We start from the raw sequence: 27344 nt of genomic DNA on the forward strand, positions 1-27344 counted from the left end.
ACTTTTGAAGGAAAGGAAGCAAAAAGCCAAAGGTCCACTGGACAATGCAAATCATGTTGTCAAAAGGATGCACATGTGTTGCACTTATTGCCATAAGCAAGGACACATTGCTAAAAAGTGTTGGGCTCTGAATCCAACAATGCTTCCATGAAACTTGAAGAAGGTGGAAAGAGAGAATGGCAGGAACGGAAAGGAAGTTTCCATAAATGATGTGTTTCAGGATGATTCACATGTTGTTGTTGATGTGTAGACAAAGGAAGGACCTTTGAAATGGATTGGTAAGAAATGGTTAGAATTATTATCCAATTAAGATTGCATGTCTATTGATATAATGCATCTATTTGCATTTCTTTGTTAATGAGATGAATGTTGCAGGTTTTTACCAAGAAAGTGAATGGAAAAAGTTGAGTAGGAGATTCACTTTATTGCTACAACATTATATCCATTTCAGCTTTGAAAGTACAGTGCGCTTAAGCGAAAGTTGAAGGATGAAATGCATGCATAAGCATGATGTGCATGAACACAGGGATGTTGATGATTTCGTTGTATTTAAACATGTATGTGTGATTAACTTGAAGGGTTGATTACTTTGTTGTAAACATGCATGTAATGCAATATTGACTTGGAAAAAAGTTGATTTGGTCTCCAAGATAGAGATAATGATGAAGTGTTTCATCTTTGAAAAAGAACTTTAGGGTCAATTGTTTCTTTTTCTACATGCTTGACTTGAAGGGTCAATTGTTTAAAGGCATGTTTTGTTGGCTTGTTATCTAGTCAATCATTTGTATGTAGATGTAAGGACATGGAGGTGTTCACAAGATGGGAAATCTGTTTCTTTTGTTGAAGCAGGAGTTTAGGCCATCCAGTGGTTGTCTATAATCTTGTGGTTGTTAACAGTTGTTGTTGACAGAATGTCAAACAGGTACAAATGAAAATTTTGTGAAACAGATGTAACTTCACATTTGTTTGAGCCACCTTGGATCAATGATCAAGGCAAAGAAGTTCAAACTACCTTCTGTGACCTTCTCAGCAGGCGTTCTGCAGGAAGTCAAGAAGGAAGACAGTTCTTCCCAGGAGGACAAGCACATCCAGGAAGCAAAGTGTTTAAAGGCTTTGGTTCAGAGGCACTATGCAAGGCAAGTGTATGGAGGCTGAAAGAAGAGGGTGATGTACTCTCATTTACTATTCAGATCAGTATATTAGTCTTTTGGAGTCCAAAAGCTTTTTAGTGGGAAGTGTGATCCAAAATGGATCTTGGATAAACCTCTAAGTCTAAAAGACTTCATATAAAAGGTAAAAGGTGCTAAGGGGCACAAATCCTTTGTAAATCCAAGCAAGATAAAGAAAAGGGTCAAAAGCGGAGGATCATGGAGATGGACGCTTTATACACAAACCTTAATAAAGGCAACGGACCAATCGGCGGTGCATTAAAAGGGCTTGTCTTATATATATATATATATATATATATATATATATATATATACCGTATCACAATCATATAAAGGGCGGAGTGTGCAGGACCACAGCCCCGAGCGATTGCGATATGCGATCGCTGCGATATCACATCGCGAAACACCATGGAACAGTGGTTGGACCCCGAGGCCGTTACAAGTGCGATATGCCAATATTGCAATAGAGCAATATGCAAGCAGAATCGCAATCATATAAAGGGCGTAGTGTGCAGGACCACAGCCCCGAGCGATTGCGATATGCGATCGCTGTGATATCGCATCACGAAACACCATGGAACAGTGGTTGGACCCCGAGGCCGTTACAAGTGCGATATGCCAATATTGCAATAGAGCAATATGCAAGCGGACCCGAAAAACTATATTCCGCAACGTAGAACCCTTATCGGATCCGTAAGACATATCGGGTCAGATCTTTGAAGGGAAAGAGGCTTGGCTGGAGGATTTGCGATATGCGACGTGCGATTACATATCGACCATCGGATCGAGGAGCAGATCAACGGTCAGGAATAGATCGCTAATCGCATTTCGGAGGTGCAAATCGACGATCGGCGATCAGCGATAGTCATCGCATCAGAACAAACCATGGGTGTTGAATGGGTTTCGGGCCAATGCGACGTGCGATTGCGATTTGCGATCAAGGCACGAACCCAATAGGATTATAAGCGCGATTTCATATAATTTGAAATCCGAATTTACGAGATTTCTTTGTATTTCCGTGTATTTGGGTTTTTGGCCATACACAAAGTGATTGCGATATGTGATGAAAGGACAGACCCGAAAGGATTATAGGGGCGATTGCATATTATTTGAAGTCCGAATTTTCGGATTTTCAATGTATTCCTGTGTATTTGGTGTTTGGCCATAGGCAATGTGATTTGCCATGAACGATGAAGAACACGAACCCGAGAGGGATATAGATGCGATTCTATATTATTTGAAGTCCGGTTGAATGGCTAATAATGTGTTTTTCGTGCATTTCTCTGTGTATTGCCATGACGTGTTGGAATTCGAGGTTTATGCACAAAAAGGCCAAACGACTGAGTTGCCCGTGCCCGCCAATTCATTTCAATGGAAAACTGCTTCTTGTAATGAAATAGTCGGTCTTCGATGACGGAGGCGGACTATAACTGATGTGTTACAAATACACATAGAACACAGTTAACAAAGGAAGGCACAGAGGCTGAGAGTAAAAACAGAAAGCACAGAGAAAGAGGATTCCTAGAGGCGCAGGCAGAGAAATGCTGAGAGAGAACTCAGAGAAGCTCCAAAAGCCCCGAGATGCTTCAGTGAATGCGTGGGCAAAGTAGAGAGGCTGCAGAATCCATGGGAAGGAACTCTCGGAGGTAGAGTAATGCGCAGAGGCAGCTCGAAAAAGCCAAGAGCTGTTTGAACATTGAGGAATCCAAAGGGAAAGCTCAGTATATGCCAGGAGGGCAGTTTGCGGAGTGAGGAAGGCTCGCGCAGAGAAAAAGGCTCAATGAATGCTCAAAGAGAAGCTCAGAGAGCCGCAGAGCTAGAGTGCTTGATAGAGGCATAGCCACTAGAGGTTGGAAGCAAAGCTTCAGAGCCAACGAGCTCAAAGTAGACTTCTACAAGCCATGAAGCTGTAATGAAGTCAAAACAGCAAAGAGATCGAAATGATCAAGCTGTTGTTGGTGACTGTTGTACTAAAGTCGGAAGAAGGATTCCAGAGACAATAAAGAATTCTGAGGGAGTCAGAGAGGCCAGAAGCTCAAGAAGCTTAGAGCACTGACTGAAGGAGTCAAGTCCAGAGAAACCTAGATCTATCTGCAGCACAAGGACAGCCAGCGGGATAAGATGGTATTCTAAACCCATAGGTTCAGTTGTAAACCAATGGAGTTGAGTGTGGAACTTGTAAAAAAAAGGTTACCATAATCCCAGAGCGCTTAGTCGAATTGACTAGAGCTCACGGAGACGTAGCCCAAGAGGTTTGGGTGAACTCCTAATTATATTGTTGTAATATGTGTTTGTTGATTAGCTGCTTTGTTTACTATTACGTGTGTTTAAATATCAGCATAAGCAAATATACATAAGCACTTGAACAGTTAAAATACAAACACAAGCATACACCTATTTCAAGTTATTTATTCCAAAAATTGTCAATCATAAGCATAGATCTTGGAAATATATAAGTTTTGGAGTGGGAGAGGTTCTTGTAAGCATGACAAGAAGCCTTTAGGTCCCCATTTCAGATCAATCCAAGGGCTATTTTAAGGTGAAAGGTATCTGATTTTTTGCAGCTTTTGGATTGACAAGAATTTAATAGGGTGAATGGTATGCAAATTTTAATTGATTTTATTTTTCCAAAGAAAGAATGCATATGTTTCTATTTCATGGTTTGGAAAAGGAAAATACATAGCAAAGTGTTTATAGCATGACATATCACCTCCAAAAAGGAAAATAAGGCCACTTGGTAGCCACTTTTCACAAATTTCATACAGAATATACCTATGATCTCTCTCGGGAATATAACTAGAAGAAAAAAATATGCGTTGTTGAGTGAGGAAGGTTGTCAATGGGAGGTGATGTAGAGCTAGTTCCCAGTTTTCTGTTGCTTATTGGTCTCTCCATTATTCCAGAATCTCCAAGATGGCTGGTAAGATTTTAGAATTCTTGAATTTATGTTTAAGGTCAGGATCACGCTCAGTTATGGCTTCCTTATCAGTTTTGGAGGGGTTTGATTGTTCAATAGTTACTGAATGCTTTGTGTTTGTATTTTCAGCAAACCAAAATTGGAATCGAAAATAGGGTGGCGAAGCCCAACAGGCCCGTACTTTACAGTATTCTGTTGTCCAAAAGGATTGGAATCTAACCCTTGGACTATAACACATTCTTCTTGTATGTGTTCAACCACTTATCAATTTATCTTATTTATGGGTACGATGTGATTATGTTACAAGAGATACAATTTGCTTATGTTATAAACAAAATATGTTTATATGGGTTTATTTTGCAGGCTCTATACAAACATTCATGCTTTGAAGCCCAAATTGAAGAGTGAAGTGCCAATTTCAGAGTCTATTGCTTTAAATGAACGCCAAAGAAATAACCTCGTGACCTCTCCTACTCCACTTGTACCATTCCAAACAAATATGAGAATAATATTCAAGATCCAAGCATAAATGTCGCTTCAACAGAAGCTATAGGAGTTGGTGCATCAACATTTCACAAGAAGAAGGATCTAGCTTCTACCAAAGTGCACATTGATAAGAAAAAGCTGGATTCAATTTAGGAGGGCATGGTAGATTCTGAATTGTATGATATGTACTTTTCAACTATAATAGACGAATATTCTAACACCAGGCTTTGTAATGTGTCTTAACAGTGGTATTAGATTTTTCACAATAGTCATAGGTTTTCTCTAGTGCGTTTACAAAGCTTTTTTTGACCAATGCTTAACAAGCTGACTTGGCTCTAGGTCTATGGAGTTGTTTCATAGATTCAATTTATTGTAGCATGATGATATGCAGGTGTTTGTTATAGCATGGTTTCTTTTGGACTAGAGAGGCCATCTACAACCTCTTTGTTGAGGCATTTCTAGTTCAAAGATGGATCACAGTTAGTGTTATTTTGGTTATATGCACCTTTACTTGTTATATATATGGGAAACTTTGCATATTTCAGTATAACAGTTTAGATTCATATTGATGTACATGCATATTTACATTTTTTTTGAAAAAAAATGAATATTTATGCAATTTTTGGTTCACTAGTCTTTTGGTTTGGTTTTTCTCCGATTATCAGTTTTGGGGTCAACTAGTTTGATGACTGGTCCAATTCTGATAAGATTGGTTCATTGTCCATTGATCATTTTCAGTTTTAACTTTTGAGTCTTGTTTTTTTACGCTAATGACCTTAGACCAAGTCTTTGACTCATCACCTTTTACTATTTCTGAGTTTGAGTAATTTCAATTTACTAGTCTAATATTTAGACTTTAGTATCTACTATTGAATCATTTATGATGTGTGAATCAATATATTTCGTTATTGAATTTAAATTTGAATCATGTTTATAACACACACACATATCCTGACATCCCCCTATCCCCTTGAAACTTGGAAACTAGGTGGACCATTAGTTGTAATTGCTTGATATTTTTTCACTAAATGAATGCTACCTCTTGGGTATGACTCTATAGTATTGATTTTAGTGTCATGGTTGAGTGTATTGGTTGATGGGAGATGTTGTTGATGATGCCACTTCGAGTTTAGAGACCCAACCTTTATGACAAGCTTCATATGTGGAATCTTGCTAAATAATTAGTCTTCGTAGAACATCTGAAAATGAAATCTAAAATGTTCAACAATCCACTCATGTTCCTGTAAGTTTGGTCTAGGGGTCAACCCTGACTCTTGAGCATTGCAGGAGTGTTACATTACTCCTTAAGCTCACCCAAGAATTCTATCAATCTTCCTCAAACTTCATTCTTGAGTTAAGTATAGATCTGGGCAAAAGAGTTATGGAAATGTATTGTGGATTGGCTAGAATAGTGAAATCTTTGATCTCTACCTTATGGAATCCTCATACCCTATCTAACGAGAATCTTGAAGGTTTTTGTTCTACTTTGGAGTCTTGGAGTGCAAAATTTAGATATGACCATTTATATGCTTATGGGCCAACTCCTCAATGTTTATACTTGCTTGGATGAGGAATTATTGTTATGAATTATCTTTAGTAAAATAGACCTTGGAAATCTGAAATTGACATCCATAGGCCATATTTGGGTTAGCTTGAAAATATGAAATCAGCGTGCCTAATTAAGATTGGTAGTATATATATGTGTGTATTTATGTATGTATTCAAATTGGGATGAAAATCCAAGTCCAATCCTTTTTGGGACAACATGTATGTTCACCTCTCATGTATATATAGGTATTTTTCTCTGACAAAATACAGACACATGCAGCCTAGAAAACTGTAGTTGATGGGCCATGAGTTGGAGTGCAGGTTGGTCATGGAAGATTGGATGTGTCCTCATCCAAGGCTTGCAAGCATAATTATGTATGTATCCTTAAGCTAAGGGAGAGCATCCCATTACAACAAGGGAGAGCATCCCATTACAACGATAATGTAATGGGTGTTAGCACCAAGAACTTCATGGATGAAATGACAAATTTGTACACAGGCTTGAGGGCTTGTGAGTATTTCTTTGTTCTTATTGTGGTCTTGCTACAGGTTGGCTACGCATGTACTTACATAGGCCATCATATCATGGAACTTCTCACTCAAAAAGGAATAAGAGTCACATCAGACCTCTTTCTCCTCATTAGAATATCTAATAGAGACTATTCTGTGATGGTTTCGGAGGCTTTTCATGGGCTTTTCTTTTGGTAAAAATTGGGTATCACCATGGCATCACCCAGACCTGGAAATGAATTTGCATTGTGGGAGTCTACTTCCAATGCTCTTATGCCTGAAGAAAGTGTTAGCCATCTAAGCCAGCAGATTCAAAAACTAGATACAAGCTGTAATGGCGAAGATTGTCTCTTGCCTCAGAAAAGTACTCATGGCGAAGTTATCACTTGCCTAGGTATAGTTTTGCATATGCATAAATTATGTAGTTAGATTCTATTCCTAGAGGTTTCAGTTCAGAATTAGCAACATTAAGAGATGCATTGTGACCTGATAAGCAGCTGCAGTAGCATGGGAAGCTAAGCAGCCACTGGTTATTGAAGAAATTCAAGTAGATCCACCACAGGCTATGGAAGTCCATATCAAAATCACCCACACATCCCTCTGTCATACTGACATTACATTCTGGAATGGCGGGGTAATCAGTGATGTGGTTTCAAGCTTGTTATGCTATATATTTTCCATGAAGGTTGTGGAGCTTGTTATGCTTGTTATTGGTACTCATTGTTGGCCATAACTGTTTTACTTCAAACGGCTTATGTATGTCTGCAGGATGAAAACATGCAAACTTTTCCTCACATGCTTGAACACGAGAGTGTTGGGTAAACCTTTGTTAGTTACAGTTAATATGAGTTTGATTATATGTTTTTCGAACAAATTACGAAATAAGAGCATACAATTTATGATTGCAGGATAGTAGAGAGCGTGGGAGAAGGCGTGACAGATATTAAGGTTGGAGACCATGTAATTCCCTTGTTCACAGGAGACTATGGAGATTGTGTGTTCTGTAAATCTAAGAAGACTAACCTATGTGATAAAATTCAAAATCGATCTCACAAGAAAAGTGATGAGAAACGATGGAAAGACGTGTTTCTCAATCAAGGGATTGCACATTTACCATTTCATGTCCACTTCTACATTTAGCGAATACACAGTTGTTGACTATGCTTGCGTTGCCAAAATCAATCCAGAGGCTCCACTGGACAAAGCATGCTTGTTTGGTTGCGGAATAGCCACTGGTATATTTACTGCGACTTTTTTTATGCATCTAAGCCTCAATATTGGAGCTACAATATTCAACTTACAATTAGAATGAGCAATATCTCTTTTGATTGTTCAAGTGTTGGCGTTGTTTTCAACACAGTTGACATCCAAAGTGGATCAACTATGGCCATTTTTGGCCTCGATACCATTGGCCTTGTTGTCTGTGATATCGTCCTGACACTACTTCAGTTTTATGTGATATTCTCTACAAATGATTTCAGATTTCATGATATTCTCTAAAGTGTACTCATGATGTTTTCATGGGCACTCTGTAGGTCGCAGTGGGTGCAAGAATGAGAGGTGCCTCCAAGATAATTGGTATTGACACAAATTCAAGCAAGTTCATCAAAGATGAAATGGATTCTCCTATGAAGATCAGACAACCATACATTTTCTGAGTCCTAATTATGTAGAACCAACTAAACTAAATATCATCATAACTGAGACCAAGGAATTAAGTAGAAACTCACCAATTAACTTCATTTCCAATGCAGCGAAAGCCTTGGGCGTGACTGAATGCATTAATCCAAAAGACCATGAAAAGCCCATTCAAGAGGTAAGTTAAATGCTTTTTTGCTTAATAAAATGTTCACAGATTTATCTCTAGTTCACGATAAGGAGAAAGTTATATTTATGTCAGGTAATAGCAGAGAAGACACAAGGAGGTGTGGATTATAGCTTCGAATGCATTGGAAATACAGGTGTTTTGTATCAGTCTTTCTTGGCTACTCGGGAGGTAAAACAGCTAGTCTTTTTCCCTTTTTTAATAGTGATGTAGATTGATGGAGAATCGTTATCAGCTGCAACTATTACATTAGGAACAATTATTCCATAAATATCATTAACATACAGTTAAAATAAATATCAGTAATGGACAATTACAAAAAATTGAAACTTTAATTTTATATAATTAGAAAACAAATTGTTAACCAAACCATTCGAACTAAAATCTCTTAGAATCTGTCTCAATTCTATATAATTGAAAAATAAATGGTTTCCCAAACCACTCTCACTAATTTGAAAACCCTTCTCTTTACCAAGTCATCTCATTCAAAGTTTCATCATCCTTCTCTTTATTGACATCCTGGATTAACTGCTCAAAAACCCCTGAGATTATATCTGTGTTTTCCTGTTCTAGAGTCACAACTTTCAACACCTTGAATTTTAGGCTAGGCATCCCAGCTTTAAGATATTTAAGAACCTGTCTCAATCCCTCATCTCCCGCATCTGCATCATAATTTTTCTATGTCAGTATCTAAGTCTTCAATAGCTTTAGGTGATACTGAAAAGGAAGCATCTATACATTGTCCATTCCGCTGCAAGTAGACGTGAAGTAGACCACTCGCTCCTTGTATTTCTGATCACTGTCTTTTGTTACGAAAATTTCAAACAAAGGAACGCTTGGAGCTCCTGCAGCCAGATGCCTTGCATTGTAACCCTTGGCAACAAATCTCTCATGTTGAGAATCAATATGGACGGTTCTACCATATGGATCATTTGCACCCTCTGCCAAACCAACCCACCATCCAATGTCATGTTTAATCATTCCTTGTAAACCTAGAGTACAATGATCATGTGATGGCACCAATATAGGATCTGAAGTGCATGAATAGTTCCTTGAAACGGAATTAGCCCAATTTGAAGAAGTGGAATATTTCTCAATAATGTGTAATGCCTGGATTTAGCCTCCTATTTCCTCTAAATATGGATGAAATCTTCCTTTCACCATATAATTTCTTCGCAACACCTCAAATCTGGTTCAGAAGCCTAGAATTGTGGAAACAACAAAGCCCATCCAACGCAAGAGTTTGATTGGGTTGCAGTTAACAGGATAAACTAAACCATGAGAGGTAGAAAGAAGCGGTAGTTTCTTTGATGATCTATGTTATGATTTGGAGTGTGGCTGAGAACTAGTAGACTTGGGAGATAATTGGAGATTTGCAAACCATCATAATAATAATCCTGTATAAAATCTTGAGAGCAACTGCAACCTTAAACACCAATTTTTTTTCCCATATAAATAATTTTTAACAAAAATCTATATGTGATAACAAGTCTGAGGTAAGGTTTCAGGGCCACAAGTGCAACATTGCATGGAGGACTGTTTGAAGGCCGAGAGGCCTATTGTAGGGCCTTCTCTTCAAGTTGCAAGTGCACAGAGACTAGCGCAGGTGGAGAAAAGGGTGTTAACCCTTGAACAAAGTTTGGAGCTCTCGCTTAGCAAAACCGTGGGCTGGAGCTCTTGCTTAGCAAAACCGTGGGCTGTAGGGTGCCTTGTGTAGGTTTCCAAAGACTAAAACAATGAGTGGGAAGGCTATAGGGGTCTATTTTACAGCTACAACGAAATTAAATTAGAGTTGTCAGAATCTATTAGCTCAGAATTATGTTTTCAACTTCTGCTTGAATTAGAGGCAACTAAGTTGGACTAAATCTTGCGTTTTATAGGCAACTAAGTTAGACTAGAGTTGATCAAAACCTTTTTAGCATGGAATTTTGTTTCAAACTTCTGTTTGTATTAGATACAACAAAGTTTGATCAAATGCTACATATTTTTGTTGTCTCAGAGTAAGTTCAAAGGTTCGAAAGAAAATTGTGTGCCTTCTCTTCAACTGATTCTGCCATAGCTATTTATTGCAACTTATTGTGACATATTGGTAAAATGATCATTATTCTGATAAATAATTTGTGTTTTTAGAATCGATAGCTGCTGCAAAATTATCTTTGGACATGTCAGTAGTTTAACAATTTCATGTAGCAAAATCAAGGACAACTGGTTTAGCTTTGAAGATTCTATAATATATGTCATGGAAGGTGATGTGAGTCCTACTGGTCCTACCCAACTTGAGCTTCCAAGGTAATAAGCAGATTCCTGCACTTGTGCTTTTAGAAGTCCTCAAACCTCGTTGGCCTTTTATAACCTCTGGTCTGCAAGTTTTCCATAGAAGCTTTGGGATATTTGTAATCATGGTTGTATATAGAAAAAATGGTTGTTCTCTATTCTAATCTTGACACTGAGAAGACAATATTAATTGAAGTGCTATACAATAATATTAACTGAAGTGTTTATATAAACAACTGGCTTAATCCCTTGGGAAAGAATAGTGAAAGGATCATTTTCAATTTTTGGCAAAGCTTTTCTCCTATCATTTCCTCCTTGGACATTTAAGCCCATCTTGTGAGCACCTCTATTCATGTAATCGTTATATAAAATCTTGGAAGTCTGATCCCATGCTTCTCAACTGGTTTTTGAATTTGAAAGTCCCATATCATGCTTTTCAACTGATTTTGGAATTATAGATGTTTTCTCTAGCAGAATTGTCTACATGGATGTTCTCTGGTGGGTCTTTTTTGTAAATTTGATCTTGCATAGGTTGCTTCGTTATAGGGTGATAAGGATCTTGGTTCTTGGTGTTCAAGACACTACTTTAATATTGTTTAGCTTAAATTTTCAAGTGATTCTCTGATTATAGAAATTCCAAGGTCATTCCTATTTCAAGGAAGTGATATTAGTTCTTAATATTGTTTCTAGGGTCATTTCTATTTCCTATATGATGTTAGTTCCAATGTAATCGCTCATTATTTAAAATAGACCTTAAGGAGAAATCCATTATATCTAGCTTGAGTGGGCCTAATGGTTAAGAGCATGTGTTTCCTCCTAAGAGGTCATAGGTTCAAAACCAGAGGGGGTAGAGTATGTATGCCTTCATTGACTTAGCGGTCAAATCACTGTGTGGAGGTGGGTCCCTTGTCGCACAAGTAAGGGGGTCTCATACACCAATGTCGTGTCTGGCTTGGTTGTGACCTTAAAATTGGATAATCAAAATATCCTCTAGAAATTTTAGAATTGTATTTCAAAGGTATGAGAGTGCAAGGAAGCCTTGTCTTTAGTGAGGTGCATGATAAGGTAATGCTTGCCTTCAACATGTAGAAAATCTTGTAAGCATTTGGAGGTTTAATTTGGAATACATCATTGTTTTGAGCTAGCCAAATGGAGCGGATCACCTCTACAACCAAAATATTGTCTTATGTTCTAGTTGTAGTCCATTCATTTAATGCCCATGTGTTATCTCCAATCCATTGTTGCATTTTACATAGTCTATGAGTGATAACCCATATCTCATTGGTGAGATGACAGTGAATCAAAAGGTGCTTTCATGCTTTCGTGTTATTCCCTTAAGAGCGCATGTGTTGGGACTTGTCCATCCTCTTCTTCTAAGCATGTCTAGGTTGGGATTGCACCCTTGATTTGAGATTTGGGGCCCCAACCTTGGTTGTAGATAGTTTTCTTGCATCTAGAGGGTCTAGACTTGTGCTTGAACACCTTATTTGGTACAAACCTATTCATAAAGATTCATCAATTGGTTTTTCATCATCATATAGATCAATTTGTATGTTATTTTATATACATGCACATAATCAATCTTCCTAAAACACGGTTGATCTTTGTGTGTCTTAGACCATTAAATGCCATAAATCATAGTTAGATGTGCTTGAGTGTGGGTTAGGTAATTGCATTGTGGGAGAACTAATATGCATTTACAATGTATATCAAAAGAAGAAATGTGCATTGTAGAATGCATGTGGGGTCATAAGAGAGGCATCATGTCACTATACAAAGGATATAAAAATAAAAGGGTATAAAAAATGTGAACAAAAAAATGGATACATACAATATTTAGTGAAAATAGGGGTTTTTTAAATTGCGAAGGTGTATTGGATTTATATTGGTAGGGGATTAAATAATGTGACTTTTAGAGGTATTTTACAATATGTAGTCAAATTAAGGGTATTGTTTAGTATGCCACGAACGCACGTGCTATGTCAGAGGTTCAATGAGTGAAGCCCCCGTGTTGGGTGCGGCGCAGTGGCAGGTGCAGCATGATGATGAGGTGCAACACAGTGGCAGGTGCAACATGATGATGAGGTGCAGCACAGTGACGGTTGCAGCATGGTGATGAAGTCACCTTGCAGGATCAATTGCAGCAATATGTCTTCTCCAGAGTTTAGATCAGCTACCTCATGTGTTATCTCCATAAAGAAGATCTCTGCTCTTATTATGACAAGTCAAAATGTTGACTTCTGATGTATATGTACTATCTCTCTCTCTTTGTGCTGAACTATTGAAGAACATAAGAAAAATTGATCAAGGGTTTTCCCACATTGGGGTTTGTCCCTCGCTGGCGACACATCTTGTGTCCTCTTGTCTTGGCTTGTTTTCTGCGATTTATATTTATGTTCCATCTGCATTTTACTATCATGCTAAATGTGATTGCTAAGCTGGAATTGCTATTGAGCTAATATGGAAAATTGAAGTAACTTTGCTCTCAGCATAAAACATACCTAAAATTAATAGTTTATCTCTTTGCATTTTCCTCTTTGTTTGGTTTATTTTTTCCCATTTCATGCCAACTCCCACATTGACATCGTTACCATTGACGTAATTTGCTTCATTTGTGGATATTAACGGTATAAATAGAAAAAACAATATGTAAACATTTAATTAATTACCTTAACCTAACAAAAAAAATACTAACTTAAATCCATTTTTAACTCGGAACTTTTAAATAATGAGAAATTTGTCGCTAGATTTTTCTATAATTCTTAGTAATTAACATTAAGGTGAATCGAAGCTAACATAATTTATTCCTTTCTTCTTTCTCTGAAGCAAAAGAGAAGAAGAACTTATCAAACAGTATCAATTTATCAAGCAGAGAGAAAAAAAAAGCTAAGGAAAAAAACAAAAAATTAATATCAAAATGAAAAAGGACATGAGCTTGTGTTCCAACTTCCAACAGCAAAGTGGTGAATTTGCCAAACCTCTTATCATTTGAATCTCATGATTGCAGAGTTTGGTAATGATTATCCAGACTGGCTACAATTGGGTTTCTTGTCAATCCGATGTTTTCTTTGAAAATGCTTCCTGTAAACTCCAACCTATTTGTGCAGGTGGAATGGCTCTCACCACATGCAGTCCACTTGGTCAGCTGAAATGTCTCCCACCACAACCATCCCACTTGTCCAAAGTAAAGGTTCTTGAAGACCAAACTACTGAATATAAGCACTTCTGTTCAGCTAAGTCACCATAATGATGAATATCCATTAAAATCACCTACGACTTACACATGCCTTCTGACCCCAACCGACCCTCTCTCACCCTATCTTCAACACCTAAGCACGCCACAATAGGCATCCAGGCACCTACTGTTATAACTGCTCGGCTGTTGGAATCTGTTTTAATCACTCTCAGTGTTGCCTAAATACTATTGCAATCCCAAAGATTGGTGACTGCTCGATATCATTGTAATCGCTGTAAATAAATATCACATTTAATTTCAACGGAAATTAAAATAATGCATACCTGGACTTGAGCCTTTCCAGGACTTTAATGGTGACCAGCTGAGACACCATACATGCATCCAAGTTCACGAACACTAGTCTTTTCCCATTGGGTTCCCCCACAATAAATGCTCTGGCCCTCAGCCTGAAATGAACACCAGAGGCAATCTGTTCGCTGTTTGCATAACCCATCATGTTAACATCTGCTGCAGGTCCTGTGATATCATATGACCCTGTTCCTATCAAGTAATTGGGCACTGAGAGGCACCCCCATGGAAAGAAGCCCACCAGCATAAGAGTACATAAAAATATGAATGTGAGTCTGTGTATCCACCCCATCGGTCACTCACTCGCTATGATCCCGTTTCAAGGGTTTATGCGCATACAAATAAGATATATATACCAAGTGTTCATTCTCTTTTCCTAAGAGAGAGAGAAAGATATCCATTGTGTATCGCAGGTTTATTTGTAGGTATCAGTGTGAACGCGTAAGGCGGTTAGATAAATTTGAGTGTTTAGTATCAGATTGGGCTCACTCCGTGCAGTCCAACTGTGACAGCTTTATGTGAAGTTTTCATGATTGGGCCGCGAAAAAAATTGAACCCAGCCAAACCATCCACATTTATTAGATGAAACGGATTATAATCGTTTTTCTTTTAAAATACACCGACATGACATCGTCAGCGAGAGAATTTCATACTTGGAAGCACATGAGCTGACGTGAGATTTGGGATTTGAGCAGAGAAAAACTCGTAAGTTTGTTTATTAAAATGACGCGGAATTTGGGCACGTTCAGTGGCGGTTATTTCTTTAGACTGCGGACACTTGTTGTTCCTATAATAATCATTATAATTTATTGGGACTGCCAATACAGTTTCATGCCTGTGTGTTATTGGCATTATGTATAATCGAAAAAAGTTGTCTGGAATCTTGTAAATGTGGAAAGTTTGGGTTGAATTTAAATAAGGTTTTTTAAATTTTGGGTAGATAATTGGGGTAACTTCATTCTTTCAAATAAAGTGTTTTTTTATGGGTCTGTTTCTTCACTCTGGCGATAGGTTGTAATCATATAAGATTGAAAGATTGTATTGATTTTTTTATCACAATAAAAAAGTGAAATTTTTTAATTTTTATTATTTTTAAAATTTACCAAATAAATTTACAGTGTGTAAAGTAGTATTTTATTAATTATTTTATGATAAAAAAGTTATTGAATCAAAACTATGTGTCAGTATAAGTTGTTTTTTCCAACTTAGGTGTTATTATCCATTTAAATGTTTTTGAATTTAGGCTTTTCAAATCAAAATAAATTATTATTATTTTTTCAATTATGATGAATTAATAGCTCGTGGAAAAGGTCCAAGATTTAACTTTTTAATTGCTACTAAAATTAAATTATTTTTATTATTATTTAACCATGATGAATCAATAACTTGTTGCAACACCAATAGTTTATCCAAAAAGCTTAAACTAAATATACAAATAACTTATGATTTAAAAAGAGTCATCAACTATTATATTAGGTTAAGAAACTATTTTTAACAACCATTTTGGGTGAGTCTTCCTTATAATGAAATCATATTTTAAGGTCCATGAGACTAAAAATTAGTCTTTGAGACCATTAGTTACCTGTTTTTCGCTTTTTGCAATTCAATCCTTTTCCGATTCAAATCGATGATGAGTTGGCCCAACTTCCAACAATCCCCTTGCTAAAAAGACAATGCCAAGGAACTGATGCTAACATGCTCTCATAACTTTCTCTGGTGTCTTTGAATGCATCACATTCCAAAATGAAATGTTTTTCTAATTCCACAATGCCAGACGTGCAAAATGTACGCACCCGTTCTTCCCAAGCTTCTTTAGGTCTTTTCCACCGTCCTGTTTCACATAGAAGTTGATGTGAGTTTATCCTTAATTGAGCAATAAGAACCTTTGCCCTCCACGAAATGCTAGCTCCAATGAACTCTTTTTGTTGTAGATCACACCTAGGGTTGAATTCCTCAATGTAATATTTCTTCTTTCTACCCAAATTTTTTCCCCATACTTTTTTAGGAAACTTCTCCATAACAAAATCCTTTAGCTCCTTGCTATTTTTGGGACAGGCATTGAGGTAGATATTCCATTTTTGCATTCCCATTTGTAGTTTTGTTTCATCCATGTTTTCTTTCTTTCACTCATGCCTTCATTGAGGAAAACATTAGGCCATCTACCTACTCTCATTTGCTCAAATCTTTTTAGATATCTTATGAGCCGCACCATAGCAATTGCTTCAGTGGGAGTTGCTCCTGTTTCACTCAACATTATCTCATAAGGTACTGATCATTTTATTTTGAACTTGCTCAGGATCAAACGTTTTTGGATTTTCTCAATTTGCTTCCATTTTGAGATGGGAATGTTGCTAGCCCACAATTCACACTCATATAGCATCACTGGATAAACTAGAAGTCCAAAAAGCACTTTAATCATTTTCCAATCCCATAACTCTGCCTCTCTACATCTGTTTTTAAGAGCATATAATGCTTTCCACCCTCCTAAAATTCTCTTCTTTCCGCAGTCCTCCCAATTGAGTTTGTTGTTGAAATCAATCCCAAGGTACTTGTACTCATTTACTTCTTCAAGAATGTTGCCTTCAAAGAAGAAAGTATGTTGGCTCTGCTTCCTTTTATTAGAGAAAATCATTATTTTGGTCTTGCTAGTATTGACTTGCATCCCCACTGCTCTACAAAAATGCTCAAGGGCATATAAGTGCATTTGCAATCCATGGGCCGATTTAGATATCAATACAATATCATCAGCATATAAAAGAAGCTTTATGACTAACTCCCCCGATCGAACACCATCTCCACCTTGCAGATTTAGCCACTCTTCCAATTTATCAATATATAGACCAAAAAGAGTAGGGATAGAGGGCAACCTTGCTTGACTCCAATGTCACTTCTAAAGCTTTCTGAAATACCTGTTGAGGTTCTAATTTTGACTTTCACTTCTTCATAAAGTCTATGGACAACAGCTCTATAATGCACAAGAATTTCAAGTTCTTCGATTCTACGCCACAACCTATCCCTAGGGACTGTGTCAAATGCTTTTTTGAAGTCAAGAAAGCAACAAAATACTTATTCTTTGCCCTCCCAAACCTTTTCAACAATGTGTCTCAACGTGATACCATGATCCACTGTATAATGTTTCGGCCTAAAACCCGCTTGTCCTCTTGCCCTCTTTTCTTTTACTTTTGCCCACTTACTAATTCTGTCTATGTTGCCGAAAAGCTTTGCAAACAAAGGATTGATCATAATTGTTCTATAGTTGGATGGATTATTAATGTCTCCACTTTTAAAAAGGAGTATTGCTAGGCTAGTTGTCCAGTCTCTTGGGAATCCTTGTTGAATGATGTTGTTGAATATTTCCATGGTGTGTGATGCAAGAGCATTCATTCCTCATTTTAGATACTCTGTTTGAAGTTTGACTAAGTCCTTTGCCTTTCCTATTTTCAACTTCTTAATTCCATTATCCACCTCCTGTAACGTGAAGAGCTTTGAATTTGTGTTGATCCTAGGGTGGTTCTGCTTCAAATTCTTTCTCATAGAGTTGTCTTGCATATTCAAACCATTAATTGGTTGTAATATTGTTTTAAATTTGCTTCTTCCTCGGTTGCAGTTCCTGCCAGAAAAGCTTTGAATTATTATTGCTTAAATATATTAATTATTCTCTCCTTGTTTGCATGAACTCATATTTTTTCCTTTTTAGTATCTGCTTATACAAATTTACATTCATCTTCTCCTTTCTTGCCTTTTTCAAGGTTCTGCTTGTCATTTTGCATTCCTCATCAAACCAAGCATTTATAGGAAAACAATTTGATTCTGATTTCCTATTTTTTGCTCTTTTGCACTTCTCAAGTGCACTTTGAATTATATTTGTTAACTCATGACTGTTGAAGCTTTTGAAACCAGTTTTTCCTTCTGAATTAATCTCTCTAACACTGTTTTGAAGATAGTACAATTTTCTTGTGTTAGAAGAATTTTACCCCTTGATAGTGATTGTCGAGAGCTTTGGGTTTTCCTCCTATGTTGCCTTTCTTCTAACCATGATAACCTTATATAAATCAGGTTATGGTTCGATTTTAAGTCCCAAATATCCTCTCCAATACTAACTTCGTCTATCTTTTCTATCAAGCTCTATGAACACATCACATAGTCAACGACATTTGCCCCATTGTATGTGTTGCAAGAGAAGTTCCTAGACCTTTTCCATCTATCTAGACCATTGCAAATAATTAAGTTGAAAGCCCCACACAGTGTAAGCAACTCCTCTCCAAAATGATTGCTAAATTTGTCATCTTCTGAACACCTCACCCATTGGGGATTCTCCTCTTCAATGAGCCAAATAGGATTGTTATCCTCTTTGCAACAAAGAATGCTAGCTTGATTATTTGTTGTTCTAGCATTGAAATCTCCCACTAAAAGAACTTCTCCCTGCTGAGAGTACACGACAATATCTTGTTTTAAAGCTGCATACAGATCCTTGCTGTCAAGCCCCTTATTTTTGTAAGTTTTTGAGACTTGAGGGGCAAAATAACATGCTGCAATTCTTATGCAATTCTCATTCTCTGATATTTTCAACCATAAATATTGTTTATTTGCATCTTCTTTAATTAACTGAATGTGACGACCTTCTTTTTCTTTCACTAAAACTAGTATTCCCCCATACCCTTTGCCATTTTCTGCTACCTTGTTCCAAACTGCTAATTTCAAATAACCGTCAAACACAGGAGTTTTGCAACCATCATGCTCATGAGTTTCCGTGAGACAAATTATGTCTATACCTTCCGCAATAGGCCCTAACCCAAGTCCCCTCTTCCAAGGGTAACCTCTACAATTCCAACAAACTAAACTTAGGTAGACTTGGGTAGGATTTGACTGCTACGTAGTTTGGCACATAAGACTCAAATTTGAGTCTTCACCCCTTTTCATCCATGTTGCTCTTGTTGTTTTCGTCCCTATTATTGAATTCTCTATTTTTTCTTTACTGCCAGCTTGTTGCCTTGTTTTTCCCAGAGGCCCAAACACTACAATAACGGCTTTACCATTGTACAACCATGCTCTTTTCCCTTCATTTCTTATTGTTCTAATTTTCTCCACTTCATCCCTTCTCTCATCTTGTTGTTTTGGGTTAAATATTCATCGAGGAAGACGTGTGAGCCTTTCAAGAGTTTCTTTTTTCCCAAAAGTTGGTGTTTGTCTTGTATGCTTGCCATGGTGACTTTTATGGGTCGAGGCCTCTCTTCACATATCCTCCCAACCCTCCTTGCTTGGAAAATTTTCCCTTTCCAATGTAGTTTCTCTTTCAGAAAATCCTTATATATATATGTGTGTGTGTGTGTGTGTGCATGCACACACCCAGTCTAACCTATAGATGAAATGACTTCTTTCAAAGTATTTATAGATAAAATGACTATTTTCAGAGTATTTTTCCTAGTTAAATTTAACCAAAATTTGGGAGAGATTTTTAAAATCTTAAGTTTAAGTGGTTTAATCTGTAAATTTTGAATGCCCTAGGGGTTTTTTAGGGTATTGAATCCATTTATACATTTAAAAATATATTTTAAACAACAAAACATCACAATCTTACTTGAAATTGTATAGGTAGACTCTGGTGAAAAAGTTATTTCCTCTTATAAGTTAGACTATGCCTACATACATATATGATTTCCCCTAGACAAATTATAATAAAATGATACACTACATAAAATATTATAAAGTTGGAAAAAGCCCCAAGGGTTAGCTCAACCGGTCGAGTCCCCGTTGTTTAGTGCCTCGCCGATCGGGAGGTCACATAGTCAATTCTCCTCGACGCCCTTGGGGTTAGGCCCTGCTAGTTTAGCCGAAGGGTTTTAAAAGATTCTCTTCGGAGTTGAGGGGTTACCTTTCACCTAAAGCGAGATCTAGTTTGCCTAGGGATTAGGGTTTCAACTAACAACCAAGCTGAATATTTAGCTTTGTGGCAAAGACTAGAGTTGGCACTCTCAAAAGCCTAACTGAAGGGTTTTAAAAGATTCTCTTCGGAGTTGAGGGGTTACCTTTCACCTAAAGTGAGATCTAGTTTGCCTAGGGATTAGGGTTTCAACTAACAACCAAGCTGAATATTTAGCTTTGTGGCAAAGACTAGATTTGGCACTCTCAAAAGCCTAACTGAAGGGTTTTAAAAGATTCTCTTCGGAGTTGAGGGGTTACCTTTCACCTAAAGCGAGATCTAGTTTGCCTAGGGATTAGGGTTTCAACTAACAACCAAGCTGAATATTTAGCTTTGTGGCAAAGACTAGAGTTGGCACTCTCAAAAGAAATTCATCAAGTCAAAGGAACCCTTAGCAAATCTTAGCCCCTAATAAGTCTTCATTTGAATCGATTGACTTATTTCATGTCAAGAGGCATCTTAACACGGTCGCAGATTCTCTAGCCAATTAGGGAGCTACTTTGGAATAAGGAGTTTTGAAAATGGGCACCGGAGAGTCAATCATCAAACCACTTCCATGAGGTGTATAAATTAATTTCCATTGAGGAAGTTATTAAATGAAATTAATTTCAGAAAAAAATGGATGGGACTTATTCCTCTTCCCTGTCAGACCTTATCTCAAAATCTTGTTAATTGCTATAACATTCTCCATGCTTTGGCGGTTGTTTCCTCATGTTGAGGGACAGGGTCATGGCAATGCACTCGTCATGCATCGTCTACCAGCAGACAAATGGAGGGTCGCATTCGTAGTTAATAAATTTGATAGAATGTGCGAAGTGTTTCCTTATCCAAGGTGCAGAATACATGCTTAAGATCTTTGCTTTCAATGGAATTCGATCCCGATCGTAGTATTTCCATAATGGTGATGGATTTCCCAATCCAGCAAGGGCGTGTCTGCGGTCCAATGCGTCATTAATGGCGCCGAAAGGGGGGTCAATCACGAAGAGTCAGCCTATGGATTATAAAAAGAGGTGGAGAAAACATGTTAGTACAGAATTGCCAGTTAGTTGCATAATTTGCTAGGGAAGTAAGAAGGCCCGACGTTGGGAACTTTCAATGAAAAGAAGCTTCAACACAGGAGAGGAGGATATCAGCTTCTCCTTAGTGCAAATGGCGAGGGCTATAGAATTCGTCATTTCCTTGATATCAAAGCATGCATAGATGATCCTGAGAGAGTCTTGGGCTCACTTTGAGCTCTCGAATCAGAAACTTGACATAATGGAAATTAAATTGGATAGGCTGCAACTGGCAACAGAAATGTTGAAATTCAGAATGGATAATTTGTTCGCCATGATGTATGGATAGGCATTTGAGGTTAGCAGCAATGAGTCGAAGGAACTCCTGATGCAGTGACAGTTGACCACAAATCCGCAGGAAGAGATTGGAACTGACGTTATTGTAGGCCTGGCTTCCCCTCCTCCTCAACCGGAGCCAGAATCAAATGAAAATCAAGTTATTGCTATTTTCGGAGAGAATGTGGAAGGCTAGTTTTGTCTTGGTTAATTTATTTCATGTTATGCAAATATATAGCTATTTGAGGAGTCGTTTGGAAATTGTATGAAGAAAGTCAGCCCAAGATAGTAAAATGCAAAAAAATGTAAAATATATTCGCTTCATAAAGTGTAGTCTAAAAAAACGTACAAATTAGTCTTGTAAATAATGGAAATTTTGGCAAGATTATGACAAAATCTGGTAGAATTTTTTGAAAATCTAAGTTATAATTGTCAAACTTCAAGATTTTGGGTGCCCTAGGGGATTTTGATGGTACTGAATCCATTTCCACCATAAAAAAATTATTCAAACACTCCAACATTTTAATTTTTTGAAAAAATAAATCGCTAGATTCGGGCAAAAAAACTATTGTCCGAGTGATTTTGTGGCATCACTAGACAACACCTTATATATATATGACATTTTAAATTTTTGGTTTAACTAATATATGTTTTTATGAATTTTATTCATTAAAATTTATTGAAACTATAAGTTTGAGTTTGAGTTGTTAAATCTATACATATTAAATGTTTTTATTTATATTTTCAAAAATACAATTTAAAATAATAATAATAATAATAAAAAGATCTCAACAAAAATTATATTATAAAATTTTGATTAAAACAAAAACCTAAAACAATTAAATTTTGTCTTCCATTTTTATTTTTAAATTTATTATCCCTACTTAACCAAATAATTAATAAAATATTCCAATTTAAAAATATTATAATTTTACCTAATGGGGGTGACAAACATCGAGGTCAAGTAGATGTGTGTGTCATGAATGCGAACATTTGTTGGGTGGTAAGGAGGACAGTCACCCTGTCCTCCCATTACGTAGAGTATATTGTGCAGTTAACGGTGCAGCGTGCAATGTTTCATTCCTTCTCTTCGGAATTGAGAGTGGGAGAGGGACATGGATTTATGGTGTCGGTTGAGTTTTAGGCTTGCTTTTATGTTGTGGTAGTTTGGTGGATAGATGTGCATGGTTTGAGCTCTCGTACTCTGACGAGTCTCTTTGGTCTTTGGTTAGTTTGGGAATGGTGGGGATTTCACCATTGTCGCCTCCACCGTGTTTGACTCACAAAAGCACTAAGTTACTCTCCCTTCGCATGGCTTCTCGTTTTTTCAAAGATTTGAGTGATTTCTACATGGTTATTTGGTTGGCTTTAGAACCCAACCTTGTACTGCTTGCTCGACCTCTTTTTGGTTATTCTCTGTGCTTGCGAGGGCATTTGAGTTTCTTGGCAATTGGATATATTTTGGGTCCTCCTATCTTTGTAGGTTTTTTATGGATTCCTAAGATCCATTGTTGGAAGAGCAGAAATTGGGTTCGGTGGTGGAAAACGTCTTGAAGGTATCTGCAACGACTGTTTATGAGGTTGGGTTTGTTCCTCTTGTATTTATGTTTGAGTGTCGTGTCTTTTTCTCTGCAACTTTGTTCCTAAGCACTTCCTTTGATAGAAGCAACGGCAAGGTATCAGTCTGGTTGGTACATTTCTTATTTGTGGTTTCTCCAGCAACTCCCTGAGCTAGCGAGAGAAGGTCGGTAGTTCTGCGGAGCAAAACACTAGTGGATAATTTGGGGTTGCCTGGTGCTCCGTTGTGGTTCACGGTGCGTCGGGAGGTGCTATGGTTCGTTGTTGTTCCTGTCTTAAAGGAGTATCCCTGGGCCCTCACCATGCGACCTGTGTCGCTATTTCCTACTCCCAGCATCAGTAGAGGGGAGCTTCGGCCAGTCAAGGCGGGTGTAGCAAAGTGCCGAAGGTGGCAGTGGTGAATCAAGCTTTTGAGCGTCCATCACGGGGTGGTCAAACGGCTGGTAGTTTGATCAGGGCGGCATCGGCAACCCGTGGTGGCAAGGGTGGTGCAAGAGTAGTTCGGGGTGGTCATGTAGTTGGGAATGGAAAGAAGGGTGGTGTGGCACATGGGGTCAGAGCAGGTGTGTAGGGTCAGAAGCATTGGTCAGGGCGTGCAGGGGTTTTTGGCTAACAACAATGCTCTGAGACCTACCGTGACTTGTTCCAATCTATTATGGAGCGCCTGGAAGCTTACAAGAAGGCCAGGGAGGAAGAACACAAGGTTGTAATTGTCGCGCTCAAAAAATTGCATTAATTTCAATGCCATGTTTGAGAAAGGATTGTGGTTGTTTGGCGTGGAAAAAATTTGCTATCTAAAAAGGTGGAAAAGTTGGAAACATGGATGGTTCACTTCGAGCAGCATGTTCAATGTCCTTATCGTCCCCCTCCCCAACCTGGGACTGGACTAGACAACCTCGCGTCTATTACTTCTAATGATTGAACATGGTTACAATTGTTCTTAGAGTGTTGTTTGTCTTTTGTTGCTTTTGGTCTCTAAAATTATGGATTGTTCCTTTAATTTTGCCACTGTTTATTTGCCATATGCTATTAACTTTAGTCAACAAACCCAATAAAAATAAAACTACATGCATTTTGCTATCTCTATCTTCTAGTTTTGCTTAATAAAATCTTGATTATATATATAATTTGGAAAAAAATAAATCATTAATAATTAAGCCTATTGCTTAACATGAAACCCAAACTCAAACTCAGGATTATCTAAACACATTAGTTGGCTGCCTAGAATATAAATTAATCGGAGCCTAAGCTCATCTACTCAACCCCGCGTTACTACAATAGTTGGATGTTTATTGAGTAAGCATAAACTATTAACATGAGAAGATGACATATACCCCTAATGTTGTTAGGGATTTGATGATCTGTTGTTAGGGATTTGATGAATCCAGATCAGGAAATAAATCACACTAAACTTGGAGTCAGTCATAACATTGATGAGTACAAATCATGAAACATATCACGCTAAACTTGAAACCTTGTCCAATTCTAAGCATTCCACTTACAAGATAGTTTTCCCTTTATGTACTGCAATGGAAATGTTTGCACTTAAGAATCATAGCCCAAACTTCCACTGAGGCATCCATGCACGGTGGATACTTTCTAAAAATAATTAGATGTAATGATTTATACAATCTCATATCTTGTTAGGTCACTGTAAACAGTGACAGTGAATTGCATTAATCTAGCCCATGCTTAAAAAAATTCTAGTTTTCACATACAATCTCATATCTTGTTAGGTCACTGTAAACAGTGACAGTGAATTGCATTAATCTAGCCCATGCTTAAAAAAATTCTAGTTTTCACATAGTTCACATTAGTTTGGTTAAATTTTTTGATTATGTCACCCTGTCGCCGCATCCTCGGCTCCATTGCGCGAGGGATGACGCACGGCTTTCCATCGCTCGTTGATCACAACACTGCAAAATTATTCCTCATATTTATTATATTTATTATGGACACAGGGCTTTCTTATTTGTCTGGTTGGTAGATTTCTTATTCGTGGTTTCTCCGGCAACTCCCCGAGCTAACGAGAGAAGGTCGGTAGTTCTGCGGAGCAAAATACTGGTGGATAATTTGGGGTTGCCTGGTGCTCCGTTGTGGTTCACGGTGCGTCGGGAGGTGCTGCGGTTCGTTGTTGTTCTTGTCTTAGAGGAGTATCCCTGGGGCTTCCTTATCAGTCTGGTTGGTATATTTCTTATTTGTGGTTTCTCCCGCAACTCCCCGAGCTGGCGAGAGAAGGTCGGTAGTTCTGCTGAGCAAAATACTGGTGGATAATTTGGGGTTGCCTGGTGCTCCGTTGTGGTTCACGGCAACGGTGCGTCAGGAGGTGCTACATAGTTCACATTAGTTTGGTTAAATTTTTTGATTATGTCACCCTGTCGCCGCATCCCCGGCTCCAATGCGCGAGGGATGACGCACGGTTTTCCATCGCTCGTTGATCACAACACTGCAAAATTATTCCTCATATTTATTATATTTATGATGGACACGGGGCTTTCTCACCTCGCTGGACGACGTAGCGCTCGGATTTGAGTGTCTTCCTGAGAATAGGAACAAAAGCCCACAGGAAAAAATGGTTCAGACGAAAACCGAAATGAAGTTGCGGCCAAGTGTACAACTCACACTTTATATCAGACGACTTCATTATGCTTTTAACACGACGTTGCCCAGGTCCTCAAAAGAAAATACAAAATACATTGACTACGGCAAGAAGATTGAGGCATTCAAAGATATCAGAAAAAGTCATGGAAATATGTCAGTATTGGTTTTTTGGTATTGTTTTTAAGTGAGGAGATTATAAGAAATTAATAGTTTTATAGACTATTTTAGTAGCTTAAATTATTAAAAAATTGGGTTAACTCATCATCAATTTAAACAAAAAGAAACTAATAATCTCATAAACTATCTGTCTTTAACCTCATAGATGTTAAAATAATTTCTTTATTTTTCATAAACATTAAAATATCATTTCATTTTATTAAATACTGTTTGATTAACTTTATTAAAAAAATCTACTTTTTACCCCAACCCACGTGTGTGTCGATGGCTTGGATTGCATTTTTTCAAAATTGCACAGACATGCATCGAATTTGAATTCGAATTGTTAGTTGGCCCTGTAAAAGGGAATGGGAATAGTCGTGTATCTTTGATTTTATATAAAATAAAAAATAAAAAATTTAAATATTAATTTAATAGATTACTTTTTACCTGAACCCACCTGTGTCGGTGGCTTGGATTGCATTTTTTCAAAATTGCACAAAAATGCATCGAATTCGAATCGGAATAGTCCTCTATCTTCGATTTTATATAAAATAAAAAAAAATACTAATTTAATAAGTATGTGGTTGTCTACAAAATTTAATTTAATAAGTATGTGGTTGTATACAAAATTTTATTTAAGTTTTTGGTTTAAATTATTATTATTATTTAATTTAGAATAATTTTATAAATAGATGATAATAATAAAATATTATAATTTTTAAATATATGTAAATAAGATAAAAATATTAGAGAAATAGATTGAGCTCGAATGGCTAGGGTTACAGAAGGGACGTTTTGTGCCGTCGCCGCTCCCAGAGATCAGTGCTGCTATGGAACAACATGGAGTCTGGCAGCCGGGATTGCAGAGCACGTTTCACCGTTAATGATTTGGCCTGGATCTTTAGCAGGAAAGGAGTCCCAAGGAGCGGATCAACTCAAACAGTGGCCAGAGGAGGTTTCTCCCTTCTTGGCTCAAGACAGTATTCACTGGGCGGAACAGGGCTCCATACCACAACGCCTAGGGCTGATTGATTCAAAACAACCAGAGCTTACCCTGTTTCGGGACGCAGTTCAAACCATCGCGGGTGAAACAGTCTGGCTAGGCAGCAATGCCTGCGATATATTGAAGGCGATGCGGCTGATTGAACCACTGCCCCACCTCGGACTGCCACGGGAAGACCGAACCGCCGTTCTCAGGCAAATTATTAAAGGAAAGGTCGACGAACAAGAAAGGGGTGGGAGCATAGGGTCGTGGTTTATGCGGTTTGATGCACCCCTGTTCACCTCCGGACAGACATGGGAGGATGACATCAAGGCAGAGAAGAAATTTATGACACGGACCCCCCTCATCAAAAATGCCATTCGTCGAGAGGTCAGGGTTTCCCTGATACACACAGGACCTTTGGGTATTTTAAATGAGCACCGGAGAATTGACCTCAGTGAGCCTGCACCCCTTACTGCTTCGGTGACCCAAATAGCAGA

At 37.7% G+C, this 27344-nt stretch overlaps 1 protein-coding gene across 2 annotated transcripts in view; it reads right to left on the reverse strand.

Moving 5' to 3' along the window:
- The window catches only part of LOC149214300 (neutral ceramidase 2-like), a 117732-nt gene that overhangs the window by 74896 nt on the left and 15492 nt on the right, over positions 1-27344 (reverse strand). The window contains exon 1 of one of the 2 annotated variants that reach the window (XM_089392267.1): positions 14249-14802. The exons of the other annotated variant lie outside the window; for it this stretch is intronic. Within the exon in view, the coding sequence (XP_089248393.1) occupies positions 14249-14565 (317 nt within the window). The 5' untranslated portion in view covers positions 14566-14802. Of the gene's footprint in view, positions 1-14248; positions 14803-27344 lie in introns of those variants that run through there. 2 annotated transcript variants of the gene reach the window in all.

The sequence above is a fragment of the Pinus tabuliformis genome, chromosome 1_1 (assembly GCF_031772625.1).
Source record: "Pinus tabuliformis cultivar Carrire ecotype Pingquan chromosome 1_1, CPIR1, whole genome shotgun sequence".
Taxonomy (NCBI): Eukaryota; Viridiplantae; Streptophyta; class Pinopsida; order Pinales; family Pinaceae; genus Pinus; species Pinus tabuliformis.